At 38.5% G+C, this 11,448-nt stretch overlaps 1 protein-coding gene across 1 annotated transcript; it reads right to left on the minus strand.

Annotated features, from left to right (window-relative positions):
- Positions 1–229: 229 nt before the first annotated feature.
- On the minus strand, positions 230–10,555 carry dbf4b (DBF4 zinc finger B). The gene is made up of 7 exons (XM_042767382.1): positions 10,201–10,555; positions 5,799–5,901; positions 5,555–5,682; positions 2,662–2,728; positions 2,059–2,108; positions 1,919–1,955; positions 230–1,755 (listed from the first exon to the last, which is right to left on the minus strand). The coding sequence occupies exons 3-7, from the start codon at positions 5,594–5,596 to the stop codon at positions 1,706–1,708; spliced, it is 246 nt and encodes an 81-aa protein (XP_042623316.1). The 5' UTR covers positions 5,597–5,682; positions 5,799–5,901; positions 10,201–10,555; the 3' UTR covers positions 230–1,705.
- Positions 10,556–11,448: the final 893 nt, after the last annotated feature.

Consider the following 11,448-nt stretch of genomic DNA (forward strand, 5'->3'; position numbering starts at 1 on the left):
CAGCCTGGGCCATCAGTGTAGCCATCATGATCAAACTTGAGCTCTAATAGGGGAGGGGAAGTCGTGGCCTAGTGGTTAGAGAGTTTGACTCCTAACCCTAAGGTTGTGGGTTCAAGTCTCCGGCTGGCAATACCACGACTTCGGTGCCCTTGAGCAAGGCACTGAACCCCCAACTGCTCCCCGGGCGCCACAGCATAAATGGATGCCCACTGCTCCGGGTGTGTGTGTGTGTGTGTGTTCACTGCTGTGTGTGTGTGCACTCTCGATGGGTTAAATGCAGAGCACGAATTCTGAGTATGGGTCACCATACTTGCATGTATGTCACGTCACTCACTTACTTAATAAGCATAATGTCACTTGAAACTATTATATTTAAGTTTTTCAAAACTTTGAGTTTAAGAACTTGACAATGATCAGGGTCTAAGCAATTTGGTAAGGTGGAGATAAATTATATTTCCAAATTGGAAAGAACAGATGCATCTGGTGCTGCTGATACAGTTAATTAGCAGTAAATGTCAACACATACTGTATTTCAAAAGTTTAGAGTTCTCTTTCAGTTGCATCATCCTCTGGCATAAGAAATGGTTGAGATTTCTAGGCCTTCACATCTGCTAAACGATTAAATTAATCTTTTGATAACTTTCAGTAGTTATGAGTAAAATCAATACCATTATAGAAATTAATACTTATGCATGTAAAAGGATTATAAACATATCATGTTAATTATTGGATTTAAGTAATGCAAACATACAGAGCCTTACTGTAAAGTGTTACCTAAATGTGCTACCAAAATCGGATGTGCAGCCAAATAATGAAATCTATGAGAAAATGTATTTGTGTTTTTTTGCTGAGGATGCTAAAATGACATTTCATCTGTCTGTTTACATGTCACTGTAGTATTTATGGTGTGTAAAAAAAAAAAATGTACTGCATAATGTATAACATTAGCTTAATCAACAATATCCACCAGGATCTAGTATTTGTGGGATCAATTTCTGACAGCAGTGCCAAACAGACTCAAAACACAATAGTTCTTTTCATTAGCCAAGAGCTGCTCTGTGCACACAGATCCTCAGCAGGGGAGAGAAAGGATATCTTTCTGATACCTTTTCCGCTCCAAGGGTGCGGCATGCATTTTGATAATTAACTTTTCTAAAACAGCTACAGTGACCTGGGCTGAAACATTCGCCTTGTTAATGGGCCTGGAGACCAAAACAGTTTTACAATGGAAAGTATAACATATTGTGTTTATTATAACCAGAGAGTTATTGGGATTTTAAAAATAAAGACAAACCAAAATAAGCACATAAAATCTGACAGCAGACAATCCACTCGTTTCATTAAAGAGACACTGGCTATGACTGGAAAAGTATAACAGCACTCATACTATTTCTGTCATATACACTATTACTACTACTATATCTAGATTTGAAAAAAAAAAACAATTGTTCAGTGCACAGCCAGAGCACACTGCACAAAAATAGTGTACACACAATGCAATATACAAGACTTTGTCTTCCCATTTTCAGAGACATGAATGAACCAGAAGTGAGATCAGCTACAACTGACAACTTCTTGACTCATTATCTGATCACAGTTCCAGAGGCTGAGACAACCTATTGGTTTCACTTAAAATAAAATACAGTGTAAAATACAGTATAAAGTACCTAAACTACCATCTAAACAGAAAGCAGAGTTAAGAGAATCACCGACTGGAGTCCTCCACTTTCAGATAAGGACCTCTCAAAACTCCAGCTGTGTGAAGACACAGGTGTATTAATGCTCCAGAGCATTCGCCACCTCTACACTCAGGTTTCTCAGGTACAGAGGTGTAAAAAAAATATTAAAGCTAGACTTATATTTAGTATAGAACAATCACAACAAGAAGTATTGTACTACGTTTAAGTAGCTGACAAACCTCTCACATGAGGAGCTGTCAGTTTGCTTCTTTTTTTCTGTTTGGAAAGAAAGTGTGAAACTGCTGTGAATAAGAAAATCTTTTTGATAAGAAACTCATAATAACAGTGTTAATTCACTTTTAACAATTAATTAAATTACCTTAGCTGTCCTCATTTTCTGATTTAGATGATTGATGAACTTTAGAAATTCTGTCATTGAGGTTAAGAAAAAACAACACACACAGTACAGTACAAATTTTAACTGTGATTCTAACTTATTTAATAACAGGGGTTCACAAAAGAGTCCAATGAGCAGAATCCCACATTCAAAGAAATTTAAAATCAAACTGTACATATGGTGCGCTCTAGTGTTGACTCCTTAAAAGTCAGTAGAAGACTGCATGAGTACTGAGAGGAACTGGTATGCTGTAGTTTTATTTATAGGTTTATTTTATTTTAAATTTTTTTACATGATACTTAACATAACGCTTGCATAACCAAGTGTTTTTTTCTGAGCTTCACTTATTAAACAACTAAAAAAAGAAGAAAAAAAACAACAACTGGCAAAGTCATATAAAAACTGAAATTGTCTTTACTTTTCCCAACCCCATTTTGACACAAATGGTTGAATTCTTAAAAAAAAAAAAAAACTTCAAAATTCAAACTTCTGTCAAACTTCAAAATGCAACTCCAAAATCAGCCCATGTGACTCGTATATATGATATTGTTGAGTGCCCCCTACAGCAGGTAAATGAAAGGATACCATCTACATTGTAGACCTTGACTCCCCACAAACAAGCATTTGCCAGCACACTGCTCTGATACTTCTCCTACAAACAACAAAAAATACTCAACGGTTAATAATAAATAAAAATGCTAAATCAAAGAACTGAGAGGTTCTAAAATAAATCATGTAGCATTATGACTGAGCAAAAAAGTATTTTATCATCTGAAGTAGGGATGTCAAATTTCGATTATTTCCATGATCGATCGTCGTTTAAATTAACGATCAATTAATCGATTAATCGTTAACCATAATGCTGCAAAATGCTCTATTGCATGCACGCAGTCACCGGCATGACAGGATGTGCCAAAGCCCCACACACACACACACACACACACACACACACAATCACACACACACACACACACACACACAAACACACACACACACACACACACAACGCTTTCTCACTTGAATTAAAAGGATTTTAGTCTGAATAAAATGCTAGTAGCAGGATTATAAAATGAATAGATGTGATTAAGATCATTTGATAAAATAAAGAGAGCGCGCCATACTTTTGAGGTAATTTTAGTTTGTTGACTGTTTTCTATCCCGCACGGGAGACCGCTGAACTCGCCTCTTTAAATGATTTTGTGGTGCTCGTTGTTGTATTTTAAAACACAATTGCAATGTTTTCAAATGACATTATGGTATTTAAAATAAAATTATCCCAAACGGAACTGTGGCGCGCGTGTGGCTGCGCTGCACATTAAGTGAACTACATCGGCGCTGCTGCAGCAAAACACTGTTGCTCACATTAATTTGATCCTGCTGGATTCTGTCCTATAAAATGTCAGATTTTTAACTTTTGCATTCCGGTAGGCCTATTTGGTTTTTAAAAATCCGGCATACAGTGCATTAGATAGTGACAGTGCATGTGTGCAGACGAGGGACGAGCGAGCGCGGCTTTGGCTAGATTTATTTGGAGGTTATTGCTCATGTCTCATTCGGCACAAATCCAAATGTTTCCATATTTGCAATGTATTTGAATATTAAACTATTATTTATAATGTTAACTAGGCTTGTACGCATTCGCATCTAGACGGAAAAGATAATCCTCTTCACATGAGCAAAAACGTCCTTGGCATAACAGCAGAATGAACCGGTATAAGGTCTATTTAAACTGACCAGTAACCTTTTAAATGTTTAGTTGACTATTTTATTTTGATAATGAACAGACTGCGATGTAAGTTTGAATCGCTAGAATATACGTGTGCAGCAGGCTCCGGCGCGATCGAAACAGCTGAGACATTTAAAAAAAATAAAAAACTTTTCCGCAAAAGTGTTTACTTTCATTTGTGCTCACACACAATAAAAACAGAAGATTTTGTGCTCTTGTAAAATAAAGCAAACAAACAGAATGCGTTGCCATCCTTTTTTTTCCGTGAACGTATGGAGCGCCGCCACACTTCTGTTTTAAATCCGTTATCTTAATTATTTAAGTCGGATTTATTTCGCGTATTTAAAAAAAAAAAAAAAAGTTATTTTTATGTTGGGCCTATTACTTATATAGGCTATACATTTTCCTTAAAGCATCACATTTTGTCCCAGGGCTTGAGAACCTGTGCACTAGTTAGGTCCATGCAGAAACTTGTGAGCGATGGCGTCACCGTTTAGTGACATCACTGAATGCTCCGGGAAAACATCATTGTCGGTCACAGCGTCTTTTAATCGCTGTTTTGAATCCAGCAATTATTTATTTACAAATTATAAGCTCTGATTATGACAAGTGTGGTATAAAAGCTTTGTTTATTAGAGGAATAATAGGAAAATGTTAGATAGTGACCATGCCTCTGGATGCGCTCGAGCCCATAGCCTTCATTTACGCGGCTTTGTTCTGGTTTGCCGGTTAGTCACTAATTTCCACAAATTCAATAACATATAGGCATCGTTTCTTTTCCTAAATCTTCACAGTCCTCTAATTTCGCAGGTTTATTTTATTATCTTTCACTTTTAATCACTGTTTTCGCATCTCTTACTGTGGTAAACATGGGAAGGGAAATTAAAGATTTCATGAATTAGGAATTCGTTCGATTTACTTATATAGGCTATACATTTTCCTTAAAGCATCACATTTTGTCCCAGGGCTTGAGAACCTGTGCACTAGTTAGGTCCATGCAGAAACTTGTGAGCGATGTTGTTATTGTCATGTTGGGAACATCAAATAAATGTATTGGCTACCAGACATTTGGTACAACATACAGTTTGCATTTCAAAATTCAGCACTACCAAATCTTCTCCTGGTGCCACTATCTTTAGTGTTGCTAGACCCAATGCTCTCAAATGTTAGCCTGGAGCCCTGTTATGCAGTTTTTTTTTTTACATTTGTCAAATCCTAAAACTTTTACAAAATTTCAATGTAAATGAAGATTATGAAGGATTCATTTTGAGACTACAAGTAGGAGCACATGCACACAAATACATTGTATTAAAGTAAAATAAATAAGAAAGGGAATTTTCTATGCAAATATTTAGGAGTAGACTTATATTTCTGTGGATTGCTTTTTCCAGTAATGCTTTTCCACGACTGCCGCAAAGCTTGAGGGTAAAAAGACATTTAAAAGACATTATTAGCTACTAAACATCCCTGTGTGAACCTTTTAGAAATATTTCAATTCACCTCTTTAGCATTTTCTTAATATACCATTTCAAAGTAGCTTTGAAGAAAATAAAAGCCTTCATACCCTCTGTGAATAAGACAAAGGTGACTGTGGCAAGCAAAAAAAAACTGTCTGAAATGTTTAGGTTTAAAAAAGTGACCTTGGGAGGAACCAGAACTCAGCATTAAAAGCTCCTCAAATAATCTACTGATAGCACAGTAGATTATATACTAGAACTAGACAAGAACAAAATATAAGAATTGCATACATACCAAAGTTCTGGGGGTTCCACTTTGTTTCCCCCTGCAGTACATGAACCATCCACCTGCAAAGCACTATGAGGTTCTTTAACGCCCGACAAAATCACATTCACATCCTTGGTGAGAAAACTGTCCACTTTCTATAGGAAACAGTGAACAGACAGGATGAGATGCACCATTTAACAACACTTTGCATACAGGCCAACAATTACTACAATTCCGGTTTTGTCCTTCATTGAAAAATGATATATCTCACCCCTCCCAGACGGCTGATGATGTCTCTTCACATCATGCAGGTAGAAGGATTGGCCCCTCAAACCACATGAAAGTTCTCCAGCCATTATTTGAACTGAAACAGGCTTAGGAATGTTTTTATGCATGTCAGTTCATCTATAAGGAACTTCAAAAATAACTGAATTGCTTTATTAATTATTATAAAATATTATTGTTATTATGGGCTCAAATGCAAAGTGCTACAAACCCTATTGATTTGTACCCCAAAACTGTATCCTGCAGCCCACAAGACCTAGCGATTTGAAACTCGGCAGGGTGGTTGTTTGGTCCTGAATAGTCAGTTGGGGAGCTACAATAAATCTAAACGCATTTTGAGCAATAAGTCCTGAACTGTATGTATGAAAATGTGTCTTATATCAACTGAATTCTTGGCCCCAAGCTAAAGAAAAGTTGACTATTACACTTCATCAATCAGTCTTGATGAACTATAAATACAGCAGCATCACATTTTGCATGCATATTACAAATTGTTGTATACTCTGCAGTCTTTTGTGTTTCAGTGGCTGCATTTACACTGTCAACCAATTCAGATTTTTTTTCACTGGTATCAGGTCAGATCTTCTTGAAAGTAAACAGCAAAAACACAAATATGAGATTGGATTTTTTTTGCCATTTGGTTGGAGCCACTTTCATATGCTTTTCTAAATAAGATGATTAACTGATGTTTTGTCATCTGACTACATCTACACAGTTTCATCCTATTCAGTGGAGCTCCAATAAAGACCTCCATGAAGTTGGCACCCCATAAAAATAAATAATCACAAAAACTATGCCATTCGTTTGTGCTACGTTTGTGCCGCAAAAACAAACATTTGTGCTTGTTTGGTGTTCGAGATATTAAACAGTATTTTTTTTTACCGTGTGAAGTCACTTTCCACCCCATGTTGCCCAAATCGATCCAATTCAGCGCAGTGCATTTTTGATGGATTTGTGCCATTAAAACAAACACTATCTATTTTCCTGCCTCAGATAAAACCAAAATAGTTTCAGGAGCTGTGATGTCACTCTCCACCCCAGTTCGTCTGAATCGCACAAAACTGGTGTCATTCGTTTGTGCTCGATTTGTGCAATTAAGATGAACATTGTATATATTTCCCCTTTTTAGAAATAACAAACATAATTCAGGGGCAGTGACGTCACTCTCCACCCCATGCCGTCCAAACCGGTGACATTCATTTGTGCTCGATTTGTGCCGTTAAAAGAAACCCTGTAACTATGACCGCTTCTTAAATATAACAAAAAACCAAACTTTTTATGAACAGTGACATCACTCTCCACCCCATGAAATCTAAATAATTCCAAAACGGTGCCATTCGTTTTTGCTCGATTTGTGCCGTTCAAATTTACATTGTAGGCCTATCTATTTCCCATCCTCAGAAATAACAAACACAAATGGAGCAGTGACGTCACTCTCCAGCCCATGCTGTCCAAACCCCTCCAAGCCGGTAGTCTCTTGCCCTAATGCTGTCTTTTATTGGAACAGACATGTAGGCAACATTAACTGGGAAAGAGTGTGGACTTTACCACATAATTATAAATAATGTATGGTTGCTCTCTTGAGCTACAAACAGACAGGTTGCTGTTAAGATTCTGTAGACCCTTCAGTTTCACAAACTTATTCTTGCCACTGTACTGTGGGGGAAGTCGTGGCCTAATGGTTAGAGAGTTTGACTCCTAACCCTAGGGTTGTGGGTTTGAGTCTCGGGCCGGCAAAACCACGACTGAGGTGCCCTTGAGCAAGGCACCGCACCCCCAACTGCTCCCCGGGCGCCGCATCATAAATGGCTGCCCACCGCTCCAGGTGTGTGTTCTCTGTGTGTGTGTGTTCACTACTGTGTGTGTGCACTTTGGATGGGTTAAATGCAGAGCACGAATTCTGAGTATAGGTCACCATACTTGGCTGTATATCACTACACTTTCACTTTTGTATTTTGCTTGCCCTTGCAATGGTTGCTATCGATTAATTTTATGTTGTGCGCTGTGTTCTCTTAAGAAAAGGAAATATCAAGGTTTTAAAACCACAGGACAATGCTATAGTACAGGGGTAGGCAACGTCAGTCCTAGCTCCAACCCTGAAAAAACCTCACCTGCCTGTAGCCTTAGTAATCCTGAAGACCTTAATTAGCTTGTTCAGGTGTGTTTGATTAGGGTTAGAGCTAAACTGCAGAATATACGCACTCCAGGACCGACGCTGCCTACCCCTGCTAAACCATTGTTGCTAATAAAGTACCTTTATTATGGATTTTAAGAGTGTAGGGCTAGGAAAAAGTATTTACATAAAAACTACAATCATCATGTTGTTATTGTCACGTCACCTCCTTTCACAACTCCTTTCCTGTAGTATTATGGGATGGTAAAGTGTTTATTGGATGCACACTTCAGAATCTGGAAGTAGTAGGCCATTTGGGTATTTTTACTTGTTTTATAAAAACAAATTCGGACATACAGTCGTGGCCAAAAGTTTTGAGATTTGATTAAATATTGGGTTTTTGAAAAGTTTGTGCTTAAGTTTTTATAATAGCAATTTGCATATACTCCAGAATGTTATGAAGAGTGATCAGATGAATTGCATAGTCCTTCTTTGCCATGAAAATTAACTTAATCCCAAAAAAACCTTTCCACTGCATTTCATTGCTGTCATTAAAGGACCTGCTGAGATCATTTCAGTAATCATCTTGTTAACTCAGGTGAGAATGTTGACGAGCACAAGGCTGGAGATCATTATGTCAGGCTGATTGGGTTAGAATGGCAGACTTGACATGTTAAAAGGAGGGTGATGCTTGAAATCATTGTTCTTCCATTGTTAACCATGGTGACCTGCAAAGAAACGCATGCAGCCATCATTGTGGTGCATAAAAATGGCTTCACAGGCAAGGATATTGTGGCTTCTAAGATTGCACCTAAATCAACAATTTATAGGTTCATCAAGAACTTCAAGGAAAGAGGTTCAATTCTTGTAAAGAAGGCTTCAGGGCGTCCAAGAAAGTCCAGCAAGTACCAGGATCGTCTCCTAAAGAGGATTCAGCTGCGGGATCGGAGTGCCACCAGTGCAGAGCTTGCTCAGGAATGGCAGCAGGCAGGTGTGAGCGCATCTGCACGCACAGTGAGGCGAAGACTTTTGGAAGATGGCCTGGTGTCAAGAAGGGCAGCAAAGAAGCCACTTCCCTCTAAAAAAAAACCATCAGGGGACAGATTGATCTTCTGCAGAAAGTATAGTGAATGGACTGCTGAGGACTGGGGCAAAGTCATATTCTCCGATGAAGCCCCTTTCCGATTGTTTGGGGCATCTGGAAAAAGGCTTGTCCGGAGAAGAAAAGGTGAGCGCTACCATCAGTCCTGTGTCATGCCAACAGTAAAGCATCCTGACACCATTCATGTGTGGGGTTGCTTCTCATCCAAGGGAGTGGGCTCACTCACAATTCTGCCCAAAAACACAGCCATGAATAAAGAATGGTACCAAAACACCCTCCAACAGCAACTTCTTCCAACAACCCAACAACAGTTTGGTGAAGAACAATGCATTTTCCAGCACGATGGAGCACCGTGCCATAAGGCAAAAGTGATAACTAAGTGGCTCGGGGACCAGAATGCTGGAAACTCCCCAGATCTTAATCCCATTGAGAACTTGTGGTCAATCCTCAAGAGGCGGGTGGACAAACAAAAACCCACTAATTCTGACAAACTCCAAGAAGTTATTATGAAAGAATGGGTTGCTATCAGTCAGGATTTGGCCCAGAAGTTGATTGAGAGCATGCCCAGTCGAATTGCAGAGGTCCTGAAAAAGAAGGGCCAACACTGTAAATACTGACTCTTTGCATAAATGTCATGTAATTGTCGATTAAAGCCTTTGAAACGTATGAAGTGCTTGTAATTATATTTCAGTACATCACAGAAACAACTGAAACAAAGATCTAAAAGCAGTTTAGCAGCAAACTTTTTGAAAACTAATATTTATGTAATTATCAAAACTTTTGACCACGACTGTACTATTCATTTCATGTACTACGGTATTTTTCACCTACTATATAGTAGAGAAGAAGGTATATATGGATACGGCCCAGCTCTTGATTCAGTTTGATTGCTTTGTAAATATTTCCACCACCTCACTGCTGCGAGCTAGAGATGGCGAGGAGGTACCATAAAATCAAGCCCCTTCTTCTATTATTCAATATTCCCTTTCATTTAGAAATTCATCACAGTAATTATGTCGGTTGCAAGTTACGGTTCACAGACTTTAAATAATAAAGGAGTACATAATATAGTGCGTTACTGCGTTATAAAAGAAGGGGGTAGAATCAATTGATCACATCAACAGAAGCCACAAAACCTGTACATCAGAGTACTTATGAAAATGTTTATCTTACCTTGAGGTTCTTTGCTCATAATGATTAAAAATCTCGTGCGTCTTGATATATTAAAGCATCATCATATATATAGTTTTCAAGCGATATAAATATTATATTACGCGCAGTTCATCTTTTCAAACAGCCCTCCTGATTTTCTTCTTCTCTTGCAAGTTGTCTGCTGTAGCGCACAATGTTACACATTACCGCCACCCACAGGCGTATAATGTCCTATACAGTAAGCTAAAGTGGCTCTATATGATGACAGTCACAGTTGTTGTTCATTGTAATGTAATATTGCACGTAATTGTAAATGGTCTGTATATTTTGTCATGCATTATTTTTCTGTGGCAGTTATTGTTATTTGTAGCCTTTTCTTTCATGTACAGCAGGGTTATTCAAATCTTACCCTTGAGGGCCAGTGCAATGCAGAGTTTAGCTCCAACCCTGATCAAACACACCTGAGCATGCTACTCAGTGTCTTCAGGATCATTAGAAAATCACAGGTAGGTGAGTTTGATCAGGGTTGGAGCTAAACTCTGCAGTGCACTGGCCCTCGAGGGTAAGATTTGAATAACCCTGATGTACAGTATGAGTTATCACATTTGGTTAAACTGTGGTTTAGGAGATAGATGCCACCATAATCAATAAAAATTCCTTCAACTGGGGGCATGACTTCTTGTAACAAAAGGTAACAGATCACTCTAAATTGCAGACGCATGCATTTTCTGTAAAGCTGCTTTGAAACAATGTGTAGGCTATTGTAAAAAGCGCGATACAAATAAATTTGAATTGAATTGAAAAGGTAAATTTTGAGTGAACTTTAGCACAATACTTTGAAATATTGTTTTTGTTCCAAACCATGACATCTCAGAGAGTCCGAGCAATGCCCCTGATTGAGATCAAGAACTTTATATAAAACAGTTCAGATTGTGAGCGGCTCTTTAGACATTAGCACTGCACTGCATTTATTTGATCAAAATTTTAATATACTTTTCTAAATATATTTTATGCCATGCTGATTTATTATCAGTGTTGGAAACCTGTAATTCTTCCAGCACGGTCGTGGAGTGAGGCAGGGATGCAGTCTGAGCCCAACACTGTTTAACATCTAATGAGCTGGCAGAAGCTCTGGACCGCTCCGGCAGTATCCTGGGCCTCGCTCTGCACCACTCTTAAGTCAAATGCCTGCTGTATGCGGACGACCTGGTTCTGCTGTCTCCCACAGCCGAGGGTCTCCAGCACAGCCTGGCCCTGCTGGAACAGTAC

This window comes from Cyprinus carpio, chromosome A12 (assembly GCF_018340385.1).
Source record: "Cyprinus carpio isolate SPL01 chromosome A12, ASM1834038v1, whole genome shotgun sequence".
Taxonomy (NCBI): domain Eukaryota; kingdom Metazoa; phylum Chordata; class Actinopteri; order Cypriniformes; family Cyprinidae; genus Cyprinus; species Cyprinus carpio.